General features: G+C 37.8%; 2 protein-coding genes, 2 long non-coding RNA genes and 1 pseudogene across 4 annotated transcripts; 3 read left to right on the top strand and 2 right to left on the bottom strand.

The window, feature by feature from the left end:
* Window positions 1-242: 242 nt before the first annotated feature.
* LOC111777829 (benzyl alcohol O-benzoyltransferase-like) lies at window positions 243-1,744 on the top strand. Its single transcript, XM_023657550.1, has 2 exons — window positions 243-698; window positions 822-1,744. The coding sequence occupies exons 1-2, from the start codon at window positions 243-245 to the stop codon at window positions 1,731-1,733; spliced, it is 1,368 nt and encodes a 455-aa protein (XP_023513318.1). The 3' UTR covers window positions 1,734-1,744.
* A 386-nt stretch (window positions 1,745-2,130) lies between these two features.
* LOC111777764 lies at window positions 2,131-2,968 on the top strand. The gene is made up of 2 exons (XR_002812415.1): window positions 2,131-2,291; window positions 2,644-2,968. It is a non-coding gene; the product is annotated as an uncharacterized LOC111777764 (long non-coding RNA).
* A 177-nt stretch (window positions 2,969-3,145) lies between these two features.
* On the top strand, window positions 3,146-3,983 carry LOC111777741. The gene is made up of 2 exons (XR_002812414.1): window positions 3,146-3,306; window positions 3,659-3,983. It is a non-coding gene; the product is annotated as an uncharacterized LOC111777741 (long non-coding RNA).
* A 2,225-nt stretch (window positions 3,984-6,208) lies between these two features.
* LOC111777678 (benzyl alcohol O-benzoyltransferase-like) lies at window positions 6,209-7,763 on the bottom strand. The gene is made up of 2 exons (XM_023657385.1): window positions 7,320-7,763; window positions 6,209-7,235 (listed from the first exon to the last, which is right to left on the bottom strand). Exons 1-2 carry the CDS (start codon window positions 7,761-7,763, stop codon window positions 6,336-6,338), a joined length of 1,344 nt encoding a protein of 447 aa, XP_023513153.1. The 3' UTR covers window positions 6,209-6,335.
* A 5,086-nt stretch (window positions 7,764-12,849) lies between these two features.
* Window positions 12,850-13,858, bottom strand: LOC111777772 (annotated as a pseudogene).
* Between the last annotated feature and the right edge of the window lie 8,087 nt (window positions 13,859-21,945).

Below are 21,945 nucleotides of genomic sequence, written 5' to 3'. Positions count from 1 at the left end.
GTGATTTTGAGTTGATTTCAAATAAAATTAAATGAGAAGAGTTATAAAGGTCGTTTTCCAAAGGTATAATTTGATTCGGTTGAGAAAGTTTAATATTTAAATTGATATAATTGATTCACTTTTAAGCTTCATCTATCTTCTTTTAAATACTATAGTTTTCATCCTCACACTCGCTCCTTTATTATATTTTCACATATCTCTCTACTTCAAATATCATTTTATATCCCTTTGTGGCCTTTCTAATGGCAATGACGCAAACCATTGACTTCACCTTCAAAGTACAAAAATGTGAACCAGAAGTGATTGTTCCATCAAATCCTACACCCCATGAGTTTAAACAACTCTCAGATATGGATGATCAAGAAAGCTTCAAATTTCATGTTCCACTACTTAATTTCTATGAACATAATCCAAATTTAGAGGAGACAGACCCAGCAAAGATAATAAAAGAAGCAATTGCAAAGACTTTGGTGTTTTACTATCCTTTTGCAGGAAGATTGAGAGAAGGGCCGGGAAGGAAGCTATTTGTAGAATGTACCGGAGAAGGAATCTTGTTCGTTGAAGCAGATGCTGATGTGACCCTCCAACAATTTGGCGATGCTCTTCAATTTTCATCTTCACTTTCCATGTTCGAGGATATTATATACAATGTTCCAAACTCTGATAAGATCGTCAATTCTCCATTGTTGCTCGTTCAGGTATATGGATTAAAATTAGATATTTGAAAGTATAAAACTAAAATTCGGGATTAATATATCTTTATGATAAAATAACTAAAGTAATAATTAATTTTACTTTTTGTTTCTTTATTTATCATGTAGGTGACACGACTTAAATGTGGTGGTTTCATTTTTGGTATTCGTTTTAATCATACAATGGCGGATGGTTTCGGCCTTGTCCAATTCATGAAGGCTATAGCGGAGATAGCTCGTGGAGCTTTTGCTCCATCAATATTTCCGGTATGGCAAAGAGCTTTTTTAAATGCAAGAGACCCTCCAAGAGTCACTTGTCGTCATCATGAATACGACCAAGTTGTTGTCACCGAAGACACCCTCATCCCAATCGACAACATGGCCCACCGCTTCATTTTCTTTAGTCCCCTCCAAATCTCCGCCCTTCGTCATACTTTACCCATCCACCTTCGCCACTGTTCCTCCTTCGAGCTCATCGCAGCCTATGTTTGGCGCCTTCGTACCATAGCCCTTCAACTTAGCCCAGAGGAGGAAGTGCGCTTTCTCTGCCCCATGAACCTACGTTCCAAGATCAACTCTTTACCGATAGGATATTACGGTAATGCATTTGTTTTCCCTGCAGAACTCACCACAGCCGCAAAGCTTTGTGGGAACCCACTAGGTTATGCTGTAGAGTTGATTAGGAAAGCTAAGGCTAAGATGACGAAGGAGTACGTAAAGTCTGTTGTGGATCTTATGGTAATTAAAGGACGACCCCATTACAGTGAAGCTGGATCATTCATTATATCAGACATAAGGAGAATTGGGTTTGAAGAGGTGGACTTTGGATGGGGAAAGGCCATTTTTGGAGGACTTACAACAGGAGGGCTTGGAACAAGCGCTGGAACGATAAGCTATTGTATACCTTTCATGAATAAAAATGGAGAAAAGGGAATTATGGTGCCTCTGTGCTTGCCTGCCATAGCCATGAAAAGATTTATGGCAGAGTTTCATGCCATGTCGAGTGTGGAACAATTGGTTGATGAAGTTGATAGCCATTAGCAAAGGATCATTCCATCTGCTTTGTAATAAAAATAAAATGCATATCACGGAAAATATATATTTGGGCTAAATTATGAATAAAGTTGGACTTCATTTGAAAATTTCCTCCCTAGTTATAATATGATTAAAATAAAACAATTTTACTTCTTTCAATATATTTCCATTCATTCAATAGATTAATATTGATTCTGAAATTTTTATGAAAAATGAAACTTTTTTTACCTACTTTTCAATGATATCTCTTTGAGCTTGTATGAATTTATTAAAAATTTATTAAAAATTATATAAAAAAAATTCAGTAAAAGTCGACAGAGGGGCAAATGAGTCATTTTGTCTCTCAGCTCATAATGGGGATTTGAGTGACATTGATAGAATACCGGCAAAAGAAAGGAAAAGTGAGAGAGAAAGTTGAGAGAAGTGGAAGAGAGAAGAAAGAAGGGGCCGTCGTGGAGTTCATTCCAGCCAAGACCGTGATGCAAGGAGTCATTCTTGGAAGGGAGAAGAGGATTTGAGTAATCGAAGTTCCATTTTACGTCAAGGACTAAGAAGATTAGAAAGGTAATCTTTCAACGTTTTTCTTCAAATTCGAGCCGTTTTGTACGACTTGAGGTCTAAGATTTTGATATGTTCTTCTAGGGAGGATTTCTCACAAATTTTGTGAAAGAATTTGGCCAAAAACTTAACCGGAAATTGACTTTCCGAGAGCTCTTCCAAGAACGGAAAGAAAGGATAATGTACCTACTTCCAATGTTCGTAAATCGGTCTATAATGAAGTAAAATTGAATAAAAAATAATAGGATGCAGATGGAACTACTATGCTTAACGTGATTTGAGTTGAAAATTGAAAGATATAAAAATGAGAAAACGAAAAAAAAAAAACTAATCGAAATTCTGCGTTTGCGACTGCCAGGAGGAGAGAGAAAGTTTCTAGCGAGCCACGTGTCGACCACCGGCGAGAGTAAAATTCTTTGAAACAACAAAGGGACACGTGTCGCCCACTTCATGGAGCAACGCAGCTCCAGTTGAGTAGTGACACACGTCCTCTGCAACCCAATTCGACCCGCGTACCAACCCGATCCGACCCACTACCTATCAATCCAATTGGCCTGCAGTCCAACCCGAGTGAATCTAACTGAGACCCGAACTGCCACCCAAACCGGCCTAGCGACCTACGGCTGCAGGACATGACTCGAGCTTGATTCCTCCAAGTAGTATCTTTCCAAGCGCATGTAGGTGTGTGGCTGGGCGTGTAAGCCTTTTTTTTTTGCCCGTTCAACTTCTGTATGCTCGATTTTCATCCGGATTCAAATTCTAACAATATTTTTATGTGATTTAGTACCTAATTGAAGAAAATCACATTGGACACCCTATTGTGTAGAAACANTAGAATACCGGCAAAAGAAAGGAAAAGTGAGAGAGAAAGTTGAGAGAAGTGGAAGAGAGAAGAAAGAAGGGGCCGTCGTGGAGTTCATTCCAGCCAAGACCGTGATGCAAGGAGTCATTCTTGGAAGGGAGAAGAGGATTTGAGTAATCGAAGTTCCATTTTACGTCAAGGACTAAGAAGATTAGAAAGGTAATCTTTCAACGTTTTTCTTCAAATTCGAGCCGTTTTGTACGACTTGAGGTCTAAGATTTTGATATGTTCTTCTAGGGAGGATTTCTCACAAATTTTGTGAAAGAATTTGGCCAAAAACTTAACCGGAAATTGACTTTCCGAGAGCTCTTCCAAGAACGGAAAGAAAGGATAATGTACCTACTTCCAATGTTCGTAAATCGGTCTATAATGAAGTAAAATTGAATAAAAAATAATAGGATGCAGATGGAACTACTATGCTTAACGTGATTTGAGTTGAAAATTGAAAGATATAAAAATGAGAAAACGAAAAAAAAAAAACTAATCGAAATTCTGCGTTTGCGACTGCCAGGAGGAGAGAGAAAGTTTCTAGCGAGCCACGTGTCGACCACCGGCGAGAGTAAAATTCTTTGAAACAACAAAGGGACACGTGTCGCCCACTTCATGGAGCAACGCAGCTCCAGTTGAGTAGTGACACACGTCCTCTGCAACCCAATTCGACCCGCGTACCAACCCGATCCGACCCACTACCTATCAATCCAATTGGCCTGCAGTCCAACCCGAGTGAATCTAACTGAGACCCGAACTGCCACCCAAACCGGCCTAGCGACCTACGGCTGCAGGACATGACTCGAGCTTGATTCCTCCAAGTAGTATCTTTCCAAGCGCATGTAGGTGTGTGGCTGGGCGTGTAAGCCTTTTTTTTTTGCCCGTTCAACTTCTGTATGCTCGATTTTCATCCGGATTCAAATTCTAACAATATTTTTATGTGATTTAGTACCTAATTGAAGAAAATCACATTGGACACCCTATTGTGTAGAAACATTAAGCGAAAGGGCACGCATCAATCATCTAAGTCACCACACGGAATTTAGTAAGAAATGCTTGAAGAACTTGCTTGGTTGCATGCACGCTAGAATATTTGCCTTAGGTGGTAGCTTGTCCATGGAATGAATTGAAGTAATATGATTATGGATGCATAAGGTAAAGTATTATGAGAGTGCAATCATGTTTTATGCTTCCGCTATATATGCATGTGTTTAATTCATGCTAAAAGTAGGATGAAAATTTGTAAATCTTTGCTTTGAGTGCTTGATGGATGTTATCAGCGTCTTGAGAATGTATGTTTATTTTGCATGAATTATGTATCATGATTCTAGATAATTAATGTGTGCACACATTTAATCCTCCTCAATCCTATCATGTCAAAACTAAGGACATGTGGTTAGGTTGATTAGTTACCTAATTTAGACCTAACATTTTTCCTAAGAGCCTAACAAACCACCCTCCCTTACAAACCACCTTATGAGTGTTCTTATACTGCTAGATGTGTGAATCTTATACTGCTAGATGTGTGAATGGTGTCAATAGCTTCATGGGGGAACAGGGGTTTTCGATCAAACCCGACTGAACCTAACTGTTTCGCATGGAGAACGAGAGAACCACGTCGTACAGCCCTTAATCACGATTACAGGATGTCAGGTCCATGTGTTGCACTGATCCTGTGACCTTCAAAATCTTTCATGGAGAGTAATCTTGGGTACGTTTTGGAATAGCTACTGAGTTGACTACATGTCATGGCTCATGGTACAAGAAACAAAAATAAGTCTCTGGTTAGCACAAAAAGAGAGTATATTACCTTAGTCATGAACCAAGAGCCCCTAAACCTCACACGGTACAAATTGTTCACGACTTAGACTACATCGCTTGGAACATAAGAAGCTTTGAGCGTAAGAATTCAGACTATGTCGCTTAGAACGCATGAATTCTTGGGCATACGTATACAAACTATATCGTAGGGTACACATGAAGTCCTAGATGTGGAATCTGACTACGTCGCTTGAAATGCATGAAGTCTTGAACGTAGGTTAAGACTGTGTCACTTGTAACGTATGAAGCCTTGGACACAGGTTCTCAGGTTCATGACTGTACCGTAAATCCTAGGGGGAGTGTCTTGGAGAACAAAACAAGAACCTAAAAAGTAACAAAAAAACAAGACAACAATCAAGAACTAGAACATGAATTAAGATTCAAGTTTTGAAGACAAGAACTTAGAACCACAACCAAGGCCCTTAGATCAAAACCAAAGCTCAGACCTCAAAATCCAAGGACTAAGGTCTTCGGGTTAGATTATGATAAGCACTCACAAGTCAAGAACAGAACCCAAGGGCCTAACTACTTGCAAACTAGAACCAGAACAAAGATAAGGAGTGTGATACTCCAGCATACCAAGGACACGATTAAGAGCCTACAAGTAGGCTATTTACCGAGTATTTGTACTCATTCAAAGTTTTCCATATTTTTCAGGTAAATAAGGAGCTAGTCGAGGTTGGGAGCAGACTCTGGAGTAGGTGCCATAGACAAGACTCACTCATCATCTTCAACCTCTTTTGTTTTTAAATATTTTGTGTATTAACTCCTTATATATGAACTCTATTGTGATATAATCTAAATATATTGTATATTATATTTTAAATTCTCTTTTTTTTTTTTTCATGAAGTATTTATCCATCATTGAGTCAGCCCCAAAGTCGCGTTCGTGAAACAAAAACTCGATAACTCTCTAATCTCTTAATCTTTTTTCGTACTCTATTAATTGTGTATGACTAAGATATGATTCCTCTGTGTAAATAAGTGGCTATGGAGAATTATATTTTACCAGGGAGGCAGTAGAGTTTTATGTAGTTAAAGCATGTTGATAGTGGGATTTCGATTTTTTAAGAAGTTGTTATTAGTAATTTACATATTTGTTTAGTTGGTCACTTGAGTGCATAGTTGTTTCTCTTGTTCGGAGGAAGATAGCAAGGATAAATTAACTTTCATGAGTAAAAATAATTTGATAAATTAGCTTCATACAATAGTTTCAATTCATAAATTTATTATTTTTCTAGTGTTCGGTACAAAAGATAACATCATCGAAAATCAGCAAAACTAATAAGATAGCAAATTGTTATTATACATGTGTTCGAGCATATATGCATCGTTTTATTTATTACACAGCAGATGCAAGGAATGATAGCTTTTCAAGTTCAAGGAGTTCTTATGTTCACCAAGGCATCGAGTTCTGCCACGAACCTTTCCATGGCTGGAGCAGGCAAGCACAGAGGCACCACAATTCCCTTCTCCCCATTTCTATTCTTAAAAGGTACACAAAAGCTTATCAAACCAGGGACTAATCCAACTCCTCCACTCGCAGGTCCGCCATATATGGCCTTTCCCCATCCATAGTCCACCTCCTCAAACCCAGCTTCTGTCAAGTCTGCCACTAGCAATGACCGAACCACACTAAAATGGGGTCGCCCTTTCATAACCATGAGATCCACCATAGACTTCATGTACTCCTCCGTCACCTTTGCCTTAGCTTTCTCAACTAATTCTATACCATAACCTATATGATTTTGGGCAAGCTTATCTACAGTAGTTAAGGCTGCGGGTAAAGCAAATGCGTTGCCATAATACCCTAATGGAAAGAAGTTAAATTTGGTGCGTAAATTCACGAGGCAAAGAAGACGCACTTCCTCATCTTGACTAAGTTGAAGGGCTATGGTACGAAGGCGCCAAATGAATATTGTGAGAATCTCAGATGAAGAGCAATTGTGAAAGTGAGTGGGTAATGTTTCACGAATGATAGATAACTCAGTTGGGCCAAAAAAGAATGAACGTTGAGTCATGTTGTTGAAGGGAATCATGGTGCCTTCAATGACATTGTCATGATCAACTTGATCATATTCAGGATGTTGGCAAGTGACTCTTGGAGGGTCCCTTGCACTTAAGAGATCCCTTTGCCATACTGGAAGAATAGATGGAGCAAGAGCCCCACCGGCCATTTCAGCTATGGCCATCATGAATTGGGCCATACCCAAACCATCTGTCATCACATGATTAAAACGAACCGCACAAATAAACCCACCACAATTGAGCCGTGTCACCTTCGTCGATGATTCAAGTAATTCAATTAGTCTTAGCTTCCAAATAATTTCTCGACAAATTTAAAACAAACCGATAGAGTATACCTGGATGAGCAATAATGGGGAATCAAGAATCCCATCAGAATTTGGAACGTTGTAAAGAAGCTCATCAATGTATGGATACGGGGGTTGAAGAGAATTCTCAAGTTGTTCTAGAGTCACGTCTGCATTTGCTTCAGTGAACAAGATTCCTTCAGCTGTGCATTCGACAAACAACTTCCTACCAAACACTTCTCTAATTCTGCCTGCAAAAGGGTAATAGAACACCAGTGTCCTTGCAACGGCCTCTTTTATCACTTTCACAGGATCTCTCCCTTCCATACTTGGATTATTTCTATAAAATTGTATCATTGGAACTTGAAATCTAAAACTTTCTTGATCATCAACATCAGAAAGTTGTTTCCACTCTTGAGGGGTAGGTTTTGTTGGAACAACTAATTCTGGTTGACATCTTTCTACTTTGAAGACAAGAGCAGTGGCCAATGACATTATGAGTTAAAGAAATTTTCAAACTAATGATTTAGAGATGAACAATAAACTATTTATACACATATGATAACATATCTTCCAATATCTTTCTCTTTTTACTTTTCTCTCTCCATTTAAATCAACCATGAATGAACCAAGTTGGGCAACATTGAAATATTGAGTCGTGATATCTATATGCTCATAGATAAGATAGTCATTTACGTCGTTTTTGTGAAAAAACCAGAGAATTTGGAGTAGCTTTTTGTTTTACTTTTGTTTATTACTTTTTTTGTTTTCTTTATATCATATCTTGATGTCCTACCAAGTAGTGAATCAAACGAGCTGAACATCCAATTTTGATGTTGAGAATACATTCTATCATATTATCATATTATTTTAAGATATTACTTCATATATTTATCATCCAACAGTTACAAGGTGAAAATCGAAACATAACCTATAGATAGGTAATTTGAATTTTTATCTAAAGGCTCAAATTAACGTATACATTTTTAACATTAATTTTTAAGTTGAATTATACAAACGGCCCTTCAAATATAGTGGTGGTCCATGACTAGACCATTATAGTGATTTAATTAAAAAAAAAATCATCTATTATCTCTTTCATTAAAAGATAATCAATGTGATTTATCTTCCATTAACTTACGCTATTTATCTATTGATTTATGTTGGAATTTTTAAAATTATTTTAAGTTAAATTATACAAATGGGCCTCAAAAAATAAAAGGAAAAAAAGTTTACCATTGGCAAGCGTGCAAGAATTTTCTTGCATTAAGTCTATCTTTGAATTGATTTATTTTTGAAGAGTTAATCAATGGAAATTAAGTCTATTAAATGTTGGTACTCTTTTAATGGAATGGAGTCGATATTTACCATTATACATAGAGGTTCAAGATTTAATATTTTGCGTTAGAAGTTGGAATAAATGGTAACAAAACACCATTCATCAAGGGTTGCTTGTGCAATTTTTCCTAATTTTAGAACCAAAAGTGCAAAAAATCATATATGAACAGCTACGATAATGGTTATAATAAGCCCTCGTCTTCAAATTTATATACTTCAGCACCCACATTTTCGAAGTTACCAAAATTTTCTAATTACCAATAACTTCTTTAGTGGAAATTTAAAGAAACATAAACATTTTTTGTTTTAAATGGTGTTGCAATTGACATCGGTTTGAACATAGTTAAGAACAACTCTAGATTTTCTATTTAATCTAAACTCATTACTATATACATATTATGAACATTTAATACGAAAATGCTTTAGGGAAGACTTTATAATAAAAATATGACCTTGGTCTTAAACAAACTAATACAAATTGAAATAAGGAAAATAACATAAAGTAAAAATGTCTTATATGCTACTAAATGAAAATGCAACTAACTTGTACTAACCTATAGTCTACTAAAATTCAAATTACGAAACTACCCTAAGTATGTGTCATAGTCCCTTAGTTGTGATGTCACTGCCAGCCGTACAAGGGAGCCTTGCCTCTACCTGAAAAAATGAGAATATCACATGACTTGTATTTTAAGGAATACTCAGTAAGCAACCCTCCTATCGAGATTAAATATAATCACATACAATTTCATGAGTAGAACCTATCATAATAGTCTATTTTCCTACGGCGGCTATCCTAAACGAGCAATTGGATGTGTACTTAATTTCCCTACACACGGTCCACACGTGCGAGTATAGACCCACCAGTCGGTTTCCACACCTCTTGCGCCCCTTTCTGGTCTGGCGAGCATTCTCTGATAGCTGTTGATGTCGGACACCCGTTAGGGATAGCCACCGTCTTGGCAGTATTATGGTAAACATAATGATTGTTTTCCTACCTCGTAGCGTACACATCGGTACTATCGTGAGGGAGAATGGGTATCTCCCGATGCATGAAAACACAATAATGCATGAGGTCCCAACATTTTTCCATTTTCATTATCATATACTACAACCTGCTAGCATCTTCCTCCATAACATATCATTATTATCATATTGTTTATCATATCTTCCATGTGTGTATCGGGGTTGTATTTCATACCTATTTGTCATTTAGCATTTCAATAAAATCATATCATACCTATTACATATATGTCATATCATAACATTCCCATGCTTCCAGACATAACAATTCACATTATGCACATATCATATCATATATCATAACAGTCACATAACATATCCTGAGCATGCCTTCAACATATTATATCTTAACATACCATATCACAAAAATATCAATTCATCAATTACAACATAACAATCACGTCTCACAACATATACATATCATTTCATAACAGTTTGCATATACGGGCATATGACGCATGGGAAGCCACAGCCACGTGTCATCATAAAGCACACAATTATAACCAAATAACGGTAGAGCCAATTACTTGGTTGGCCTTAGCCAGCGCTTTCCTTAATTTGAGTACGTTCCCTCCTGTTTTTCGAAATTGCTCCAATTATCGCCCGTTTGTACGTTCCCTCCCTAATTTGAGTAAGTTTTTCTTTTCTGGCAAAGCTTACTACGCTAATTATAGGAGGTCCAAGTACCTCCTAGGGTAACTTTCTTGCTTAAGCTTGCTCTCCCTCAAAGTTCTTCACTCCATTTCCTCAACACTTAGACCCATCCGCTAGTGTTTATCCTACTTCTTATGGCATCCTCACCACCATGGAAATGTTGACTACCTACTAGCACTTACATAAGACCCAGCTTTGACTAGGATTGTTTGGATTTTATTGAGAGGCTTAGAGGTTGGAAAAATGCTTATAAAAATAAGAGAAATTTTACATTCTACTTTAGGAGATTATATTGAATAAACCTGTCAAGGAAGTGGAGAGTGAAGACGTTTGAAAAATCTGCTCTCAAATAAGATCCAAAAACGGTAAGAATTCGAGAAATGTCTATCTTGAATGTGTTCATCCTTTACCATAGCTAACGGAATTAAATTAAATTAATTTTATTTGATTATTGAATTGAAACTCTTCCATTTTGATAAAGAAACCAAGTAAATTTGAATTTGGTAGAAAAAGATATGAAAATCGAAAAAAAAAAAAAAAATTAGGAAAGTTCACAATGGAGTGAAAATGACGGAAATCTACCCGTTTGAAATTCATATGCACGTGTGTTCATAGGAGATTGAACTTGCCTTGTCGAGCTCAGGAAGGCATATTTCACCTACGTAAGTAGCTACTTAGAATTTTCTCAAGTAATACTTGTAGGGATTGCTAGAACGTGCTAGTATGAAAACAAAATCTTGTTTTAGGTGGTTAGAATATGCATGATTAGGACTTAGAATGTGTAATTTAGGTAAAAATGTTATGTATGATATGGAAAACTACCGAAATGCCCCTAGAATAATAATTTAAGTTGCATGCCTACTTTAATGATTTCCGCTGTGTTTGAAAGAAGGATGAGATGTTGTGATCTGTGCTTTGGGCAATTGATGGATGTTATCTCCCCAGTTAGCATGCTCAAATGTTTAGATTATAATTTTCGTGTTTTAGGTGATTGATAGAAATATCTCCCTAATAAGTATGCATGAATGATTAGAGTATGTTTCGTATGGTTTAGGTGATTGATAGGAATATTTCCCTAACAAAGCATATATGAGTGAACTAAGCTAAGATTAGGGTGTTAGGGCTCGAGAGGTTTACACTTTGACTTAGGTCAGTACATTGCCAATAGGCCGATCACTATAGGATTGTGAGCAACGATCAGAGGTCTAGACCTAAATGTATCCAAAAGCTGGATTAGCCCCAGGAGCTAATCCCGAGCATCCTAGAAATGTGAGAAGATGACTAAACTACCTAGTTGCCCCTAAGAACATAGTGAACTTCCACGGTAACTAAGAACAATTAAGAAAGTTTAACAAGCCTAACAACAGTATATATAGTATCATCGAAACCCCGAAGCCACTTGAGTTACTATTGAGTTTAGGGTCGAGTCAACGTTGATGCCACGATTCCGTAAATCAGCCTTGAGGAGTTACATGGGTAGTTAGCTCGAGAACTTGTATTACGTGTAGAAATGATTCAAGGAAGGGGTGATTTTGTAAACTTGTATTGGAAAAAACTTAGGACTATGCAGGTAGATGGCTAAGGATGAGTGCTCCTATAGAATGTATGAATGGAACAAAGGCTAAGGCCGCAATTCTATAAACCGATCTTAAATGGATGCTTGAGACTACACAGGTAGTAGGCTTATGATGAGTGTGGAAACGACCCTAGGCCTTCTGAACATGATCCTGCCGCTATAAATCCGTCTTGAGAGTTGGATGTGAAATCATATGACTAGACCTAGTAGTTGGTAGGCTCATGCGTGTTCTGTGGATGATGTTTAGACTAGCTAGATGTCATATTGTCTAATTGATGAGGTAGTGCCTCAACTGAGGATACTATTCATTTACTGCTATGACAATGCAAGCTTTTTAAGTATGAGATTAGAAAAGTTGGTTCACCATGAGATGAGATCCACAATCTGGAAGATCCGTAGTGCTAGAACCAATAAATAACTTTTAGGCCCCAATAGGATCTATGATAGGCAAGAGATTCGATTGATACTAGACTAGAACTTCGTAGAGACTAGAGAAAAGCACATGAATACTTCATATGTAAAAAATGCAATGAGAGTCTGTAAGCAGGTTGATTATTGAGTATTTTTATACTCACATCTTTCCTCCTTTTTAAAGGTGTTCACAAGTTGCCGATCGAGGTGGGGAGCTTTCGAGAGTTGAGTGGTCACAAAGTAGTTCTCTATTGACGATTTTTCAAAAAATATCAACACTTTTTAGACATTTTTTAAAATTTTTCTTGTGCCATCATGGTTTATAGTCTTAATAATTTGATAAATTTGCTTCCAACAACACTTTCAATTCACACGCTAATTCCTTTATAGTGTTTTGTAAAAAAGACAACAATATTGAAAATCAGCAAAACTAATAAGAACGTGAATGATTATTAATGTATGTGTTCATGTCTATCTATGCCTCCTTTTATTTATTATATTCAGCCGAAGCAAGTAATGATAGCTTGTACATTTCTCAATTTCAAGGAGTTCTTATGTTCATCAAGGCATCAAGTTCTGTCACGAACCTTTCCATGGCTGGAGCAGCAATTTTGAAAGAAGCTTGGGGGAGGAGCAATTTTGAAAGTGGATAGGTAAAGTATCGCGAATGATAGATATCTCAGTTGGGCCAAAAAAGAATGAACGTTCAATCATGTTGTTGAAGAAAACCATGGTGCCTACAACGTCATGATCATCTTGATCATATTCAAGATGGAGGCGAGGAGGGTCTCTTGCACTTAAAGACAGCTCTTTGCTATACTGGAAGAATGAGCCATTTCAGCTATGGCTCTCATGAATTGGGCCATACCAAAACCATCTATCATCACATGATTAAAACGAAGAGCGAAGATAAAGCCACCACACTTGAATTGTGTCACCCGACAATTCAAATAACCAAATTAGTCTTAGCTTCCAAATTAATTTGTTGCCAAATTTAAAACAAACCAATCAAGTATACCTGGATGAGTAATAATGGAGAATTAAGAATCCCCTCCGAATTTGGAACGTTGTAAAGAAGCTCATGCATGCATGGAAATGGCGGTTGAAGAGAATTCTCAAGCTGTTCTATAGTCACGTTTGTATTTGCCTCAATGAACAAGATTCCTTCACCCGTGCATTCGACAAACAACTTCCTACCAAACCCTTCTCTAATTCTGCCTGCAAAAGGGTAATAGAACACCAACGTCTTTGCAACTGCCTCTTTTATCATTTTCACAGAGTCTCTCCCTTTCATGCTTGGATTATTTCGATAGAATTGTATCATTGAGAAATGACATCTAAAGCCTTCTTGATCATCAATATCATAAAGTTGTTTCCACTCTTAGAGTGTAGGTTTTATTGGAACAACTAATTCAGGTTGACTAATTTCTACCCATGAGACTAGTGGCGGACAACATTATCAATAGAAAGAAATTTTCAAATCAATGATTTGGGGATGGAATGAACTAAGTATGGATAAACTATCCCCTCATGTCTCTTCGCATATATTTCTTTCCGTGCCTTTCTCTCTTCAATTTATACCAACCATGATAAAATCAAGTTAGGCGACACTTAAATGATTGAAAGGTTTCATCTTCACATACATACAAATATGAGGGGTATGGGGGTATCTTTTTGTTTTCGTTTGGTTTGTTTGGTCAATCTCCCTCTTCCTCTCACGGCAAGAAATAATAGATACGATAGCTTAGAAAAATTGTAAAAAATTGTGCGAGGGTTTCTTAGGTTCTCTATTGTCAAAAATAATAGATACAAATATGAGATTTTTAGGTTCTCTATTCCACAAATGTTAAATCACGAAAAAGAAGAAAAAAAATACAGATAAAGTTCACTTGAAAAGTGTGGGAGGGTTTCTTGCATTAAATCTATCTTTGAGTTTCTCATTTTTTTCTTTAAAGGGTTAATTGATGGAGAGAGTGTAATTACAAAATAATTAATCAATGGAGAGAGTGGAATTAAAAAAGATAATCAATGGAAGTTAAATCTATTAAATGTTTACAAATGATATGTAATTGAGCACGTTACGACAAACGATACACACGTTTTAATAGACGGCTGACGACTCGAATGTAAAAAATGTGTAACGACCCTAAATTTTCTATTTAACCTAAGTTTACTACCATACACATATCTGGAACATTTAATACATAATTAAATCAATTGAAACTTTATAATAAAATCACTTTAATATGGCATGCTTCTTTTAATACTTTTGAAGAAACTAATACAAATAAAAATAAAACGAAAAACAACACCAAATGAAATGTCCTATACTAACCTATGTGCTACTAAATGGCAATGCAACTAACCTATACTAACCTATAGTCTACTAAAAATTAAATACGAATCTATCATAACTATGTGCCACAGTCTCGTGATTGTGATGTCACCGTCAGCCTTACAGGGGAGCCTTGTCTTTACCTAAAAAATAGAGTAGCACGTGTTAAGTATTTTAAAAAATACTTAGTAAGTGACCCCCTATCGGGGTTAATATGCAAAGACACATAGTTGCATGCATGTGACCTATCATAACAGTATATTTTCCTACGGCGGCTATCCTAGCGGGTAACTTGAATGTGTAATTAATTTACCTACACATGGTCCACACGTGCGAGTATGTACCCACCAGTCAGCTCGCATACCTCCTGGATCCCTTTTTGGTCAGGCGAGCATGTTCTGGGAATTGTTGATGCCAGAGTTAGGAGTAGCGATCGTCATGGCAGCACTATATCAAACATAATGATCGTTCCCCTGCCTAGTAGCGTACACATCCTATCGTGAAGGAATAGGGGTATCCCCCGATGCATGAGCACACAATAATGCATGAGGTCTCAATATTTTTCCATTTTAATTATCATTAATACAATCTCGCTAGCGTCTCGTTCATATCATATTGTTTTCATACCATTTTTCATAATATTTCTCATAACATTTATCATAATTCTCATGTGTAGGTCGGGTTGTATTTCATGTTGGCTTGTCATTTCGCATGTCAATCATAAGAGACCATTTATGTCACATATCATTCATATCACATACGTTTCTCATGCTTTTAAACATATCAATTCATAACGTGCACATATCATAGCATGTATCGTAACGGTCATAATAATAATAATAATCTCTAGCATGTCGATAACATAACATATTATAACACAACATATCATCAAGCATATCAGTTTACCAAACAGAGCATAACACGCATCGCATAACTCTCCCATATTATTTCATAACAATCTATATATACGGTCTATGAAAAATGCGAAACCACGGGCACGTGTCGTCATATAACATATAATTTATAACATAACGACCGTAGGGTCACTTACTTGGTTGGCCTTAGTCGGCATTCTCCTTAATTTAATTAGGTTATCTCTTGCTCCTCAAAAGAGTTCCAAGCTATCGTCGGTTGTCGTTTCCTATTAGATTGTTCATCACCTTTCGTTAGTATTTCACAATTTTAATATAACAGGGTGAGAGAAACGCCCATAAACCCCTACCATCATTCCCTAGAAGAGCTCTCGGCCTTTTCTTTCACCTGGCTTCCTCAAATTAACTTTCTAACAAATTAATTGCATTTGTCATTATAAGTTTATTTCAACCAAACTCCCCCAAAAACGTAAATGCTCATGCCATCTGTCATGCCAATCATCTTCTTGTATTGGTCGAAAAGTACTTTCGGTATGGGTTTTGTAAAGATGTCTGCAACTTGATCCTGACTTGCCACATGCAACAATTCCACGTTTCCTTCCTTCACATGATCTCGGATAAAGTGAAATCGAACGTCAATGTTTTTGCTTCTTTCATGGTTCACTGGGTTCTTTGCCAACTCAATTGCTGATTTGTTGTCAACTTGAATCACGGTTGCACCTCGTTGCTTTAGTTCCAACTTGCTCAACAAATTTCTAAGGCATATCGCGTGACGCACACACCAAGATGCTGCCACATACTCAGCTTCACACGCGAGAGTGTCACAACCAGTTGTTACTTTGAAAGCCAAGTAAATGTTGGGTTGCCCATAAAGAATACATAACCCGATGTACTTTTCCGATCGTCTCTGTCTTCACACTAATCACTATCTGAGTAACGAACAAATTTGTAATCTTTTGTTTTCTAGTAGAATAACTCAAGTGACACCGTTCCTTGGATGTACCGTAGGACCGCTTTAACGCCTTCCAATGTGAATAAATTGGCTCCTCCATGAACCGACTTATTATGCCGATACTTAATGAAAGATCTAACCTTGTACATGTAAGATAGCGAAGGCTTCCTACCAGGCTCTAGTACCTATTTGCATCTACTCGTTCTCCTTCATCGTACTTTGAGAGTTTTGCACCTGGTTCCATTGGTGTTGATACCGGGTTGCAATTTTCCATCTTGTACTTCTTCAAAATCTCCTTTGCATATTTCTCCTGTGATATAAAAATACTCGTCTCTCCTTGTTTAATCTACAAATGAAGGGAAAACTTCAACAAGCCCAAGTCTGTCTTCTCAAATTCTTGTGTCATTGTGCTTTTGAACTCTTCCATCATTTCATCATTGTTGCTTGAAAAGACGAGGTCATCGACAAAAAGAGCGACAAGTATCACATTACCTCCACTATTCTTGGTGTAAAGTGCATGCTCGTGGGGACATTGCTTGTACTCATTCTCCTTGAAGTATGTATCGATACGAGTATTCCATGCTCACGGTGCTTGCTTCAAGCCGTAAAGCACATTTTTCAATTTTAGTACCTTCTTCTCTTCCCCAATTTTCATGTACCCGGGTGGTTGTTCGAGGTAGACTTCTTCTTCAAGCACACCATTCAAGAATGCTGACTTGACATCCATTTGAAAAATCGGCCATTTGAATTGAGCCACTTGGGAAATGATCAATCGGATTGTCTCCATTCTTGCGACGGGAGCAAACACTTCGTCATAGTTAATTCCCGCCTTTTGCTTGTATCCCTTTGCAACAAGTCGCGCCTTGTACCGCTCTATCTTGCCCTGAGCATTCATCTTTTTCTTGAATACCCACTTCACATCTATGGGCTGACTTCCTTCTGGTAATTCTTTCACCTCCCATGTATTGTTGCGATGAATCGCTTTAATCTCCTCATCCATGATAGTTTGCCACTTCTTGTCTCGCACCACCTCTTCAAAGCTTATTTCAGCATCTGCCAGAATACATAGAAGGTGTACCTCATTTATTGAATCATACAAGTCTCGCAAACTTCGCATTTTGGGTTGTCGTGGTTCATTTTCATCATCGGAAATTTCTGAGTCTGTTGGTGCACTTGTTGGTGCAACGACTGATGATTCTCCAACTTCGATATTAACTTTCGTCGAATTGTTCCAGTCTCATTCGCTTGCTTTATTTACTCGCACATCACGACTCACTATCGCCATCTTTCTTATCGGGTCAAGTAGCTTGTATCCTTTTGTCTTCTCATCATATCCAATAAAAATATACATTTTGCTTTTGTCTTCGAGCTTCGTTCTTCGTTTATCCGGTATGTGAGCATAAGCCACACCACCGAACACTTTGAGATGAGAGATTGTAGGCTTTTGTCCGCTCCAAGCATCTTGTGGTGTTTGATCATCTAACTTCGCATGTGGACATCGATTTTGTACGTAGATGGTGCATTGCACGGCTTCTGCCCAAAATTCTTTTGGCATCTTTTGCTCTTGAGCATTGATCGAACCATGTCGAGAATGGTCCGGTTCTTTCTCTCGGTCACACCATTTTGTTTAGGGATGTAAGGTGCGGTTAGAAATCGCCTTATGCCTTGCTCCTCGCAATACTCTATTGTCTTTTGACAATTGGTGAGAGGAAATCGTTGACAGAAAAAGAGAGGAAATTTGTTGGAAGAAAATCAAAAACTGAAAGCGTAAAAATTAATCGAGAGAGAAATCTTGGGATTTGACTTTGTTTAAAAAAGCGGTGATTTTATTTCGCATCAAATTCACCTATTTAAATAATTATCATATCCTAAAAATGGCCGAGAGTGGCTAGCTAAATCTGTGCCACCTCCCTCCAAATGACCACCTAAAAAATTGGTAATTTATTCGACGTGTTTGTCAAATGGTCAAACAAAAATATTCGATTAACTGATTAAAAAGCATGTAAAACCTAAATAAGGAAACCTCAGACTTTTATCTAACATACTCCATGAAAGTTGTCGAAGTATACTCGCCACCTCTATCGGATTATATAGCTTTGATGTGTCTACTAGTTGCCTTCTCCACCATCACTTTGGACCTTTTGAACACCTCGAATGCTTTGGATTTTTCTTTCAGAAAGTAAGCCCAAGTTTTCCGTCAGTAATTATCGATAAAGGAAATGAAATACCTCTTTCCACTAAAAGACTCGGGGGTAATTGGTCCACATATATCTATATGGATCAACTCGAGAGGTTGTCTAACCCAAAATTCAGCCTTCTTTTGAATTGAGGTTCTCGCATGCTTGCTGAGCACACATTCTTCACAAAATTTTCGTTCAAAGTCCATGTTTGGTAGCCCATGCACCATATTCTTCTTCGCTAACTCCTTTAGGTCGTCATGATGTAGGTGACCAAAGCAGAGATGCCATAGTGATGCCTTGTCTTCTACGTCGACTCGCAAACACTTTTCTCGTATGCTTCTTAAGTTCAATTTGTACATCCGATTTCTTCCTATCTCGACTCGAGCAACCAAACGCCCTTGCTTATCCTTCAAGTGTAGCCGGCGATCCTTTAAGAATATCGAGTAACCTTTCTCTGTGAGTTGTCCCATACTCAATATGTTGGTCTTGAGGTGTGGTAAGTAATAAACATCTTGGATTAACCCCATTACATCATCCTTTTGCAAGAAATGCATCGTACCTCGGCCTTTGACCTCCACCTTTGACGCATCTCCAAATGACACATGACTATCTTCAATCTTTTGCATCTCTTTGAATAGGTACTCGTGACCGCACATATGGTTGCTTGCCCCTGAGTCGAGGACCAACAGAGTGTCGTTGTTGATGTTGTCTTCTTGAGCCATCAAGAGAAGACCTTCATTTGTTACGTCTTCCAGGGCTAGGTTGGTTGCTCCTTCCATCCTTTTTCCGGCTCGACAATCTTTTGCAACATGCCCCACTCTGCCACAATTGTAACATTGATCGGAGTTACAATTATTTGCATAGTGGCCATATTTTTGACATTTATAGCACTGAATGTTGGAATAGATTGATCGGTCGCCTCGTCCTTGACTGTGTCCTCTTCCACGCCAATTTGCTTGACTTGACTGTCTCTTCTCCTTATAATGTCCTTCATTACTGCTGCCTTGACCACCTCGATCATTTTTGTGACTTCCACGACCTCTACCTTGAATATTTTGAGAGTAGAGTACCTTTTCATCTTTTATTGATGTCTTGGTTTGAAGTGTTTGATCGAGTGTTTCCTCCTTCTTCTTCTTACATTGCTCGTATGCCTTGAGAGAACAACGAGCTCATCGACCGTGAACGTCGCTAGGTCCTTTGACTCTTCTATCACACATACAACATTCTCAAAGCTGTTGATTAATGACCTCAAGATCTTCTCCGCAACCCGCGTCTCGGGTAACATTTCTCCGTTTCGATTTAGTTGGTTTACCACAGTCTATACGCGCGTAATGTAGTCATATACATTTTCTGACTCCTTCATCTTCATGCTCTCCAACTCGCCACGAAGAGTTTGGAGACGCACTTGCTTGACTCGTTCGGTTCCTTTGAACACATTTTCTAAAGTGTCCCACGCTTCTTTTGAACTAGTTGTCCTGACAATCTTCTCAAAGCCCGACTCGTCAACAGCTCGGAACAGCATGTATAATGCCGCTTTATCCTTTGATCGCAATTCTTTGAACACCTTGTTTTGTGTCGCCGTATAACCCATGGTATTCTTTGGTTCTTCGAAACCTTCTTCGACCACCTCCTATGTATCTTGAGAACTGAGAAGAGTTTTCATTTTGATGCTCCAATTCTCGTAGTTCGTCTTCGTTAGTCGCGGTAGCGGCATTTGACCCATCACATTCGCCATCGGCTCTAATACCAATTTGTTAAAATAAAACTCACAAATTTGTGAAGTAATCTCACACACACTAACGATAGAACGCTCCAATACCGCTTTGTGAAAATACTACTCGCATATTTGTGAAGGAGATGTTGAGAGAGGAGAGACAAGGAGACAAAGAACACTCATATTATCAAAAACCTTTTTCTATTGCTCTGTATTTCTTTCCTCTCCATTTTTGTTTGACTTGATAGGAAAAGTATTAGGTATTTATAAATTTTCTAACACTAATAAAAGGGGAGATAAACGCACATAAACCCCTCCTATCATTCCCTAAAAAAGCTCTAGGCATTTTTCTTTTACATGACTTTTTCAAATTAACTTTCCTAACAAATTAACTGCACTTGTCATTTTAAGTTTATTTCAACAAAAGATACCACGGGTTATAGGGCGGCACAAAACAAGGCATTGAAAGAGGTGCGATCAAAGGATAAGGCGGCACAATACATGTTGTTCGGAGCCATTGACGAGTCAAGCTTAGAGAAGATTGTCAGTGCAACTACTTCAAAAGAAGCGTGGGACATTTTAGAAAAAAGTGTTCAAAGGAGCCGACTAAGTCAAACAAGTGCGTCTCAAAACTCTTTGTGGTGAGTTGGAGAGCATGAAGATGAAGGAGTCAGAAAGTGTATCTGACTACATCACGCGTGTACAAACTGTGATAAACCAACTCAACTGAAACAGATAAATGTTAACCGAGACGCGAGTTGTGGAGAAGATTTTGAGATCATTAACCAACAATTTTGAGAACATTGTATGCGCGATAGAAGAGTCAAAGGATCTAGCGATGTTCACGGTCGACGGGCTCGCCGGTTCTCTCAAGGCACACAAGCAACGTAAGAAGAAGGAGGAAACACTCGATCAAGCACTTCAAACCATGACGTCAATCAAAGATGAAAAGGTACTCTATTCTCAAAATTTTTGAGGTAGAGGTCGTAGCCGTGGAATTGTGGAAATGGTCGCGGTGGTCAAGGCAGCAGTCATGAAGGATACTATAAGGGGAAGAGACAGTCGAGCCAAGCAAATTGGCATGGAAGAGTACGCGGTCAGGAAGAGGCGGCCGATCAAATTATTCCAACATTGAGTGCTACAAATGTCACAAATTTGGTCACTATGCGAATTATTGTAACTCCGAGAAAAATGTTAATGCCACAATGATTCCTATGTGAAAATTAGTATTTAAACTTATTAATAAAACATAATCTTCATCTTAAAACACTACTATGGACTTACGTGCTTGAAAACATCTTTAAAACGTCACAATGAAAGACTAAATATAAATAAATAAACATTTAAATTAAAAATAACCTAAACTAGCTTATGTCTAAGAACATAAATGCATCTACCCTATTCATGTGCCATGGTCTCGAGTTTTAATGTTGTCGTCAGCTGTACAGGGGTGTCTTGCCTTTACCTGAAATAGAAGTAGCACGTAGGTTGAGTATTTTAAGAAATATTCAGTAAGTGATCCCACTATTTGGGTTAAGTGCAAACACATACAATTTCATGAATGGTTGATCATAACAGTCTATTTTCGTACGACGTCTATCCTAATGGGAAATTTGAATGTG

This window comes from Cucurbita pepo, chromosome LG16, assembly GCF_002806865.2.
Source record: "Cucurbita pepo subsp. pepo cultivar mu-cu-16 chromosome LG16, ASM280686v2, whole genome shotgun sequence".
NCBI classification, from domain to species: domain Eukaryota; kingdom Viridiplantae; phylum Streptophyta; class Magnoliopsida; order Cucurbitales; family Cucurbitaceae; genus Cucurbita; species Cucurbita pepo.
This window is presented reverse-complemented; position numbering and strand designations above follow the sequence as displayed.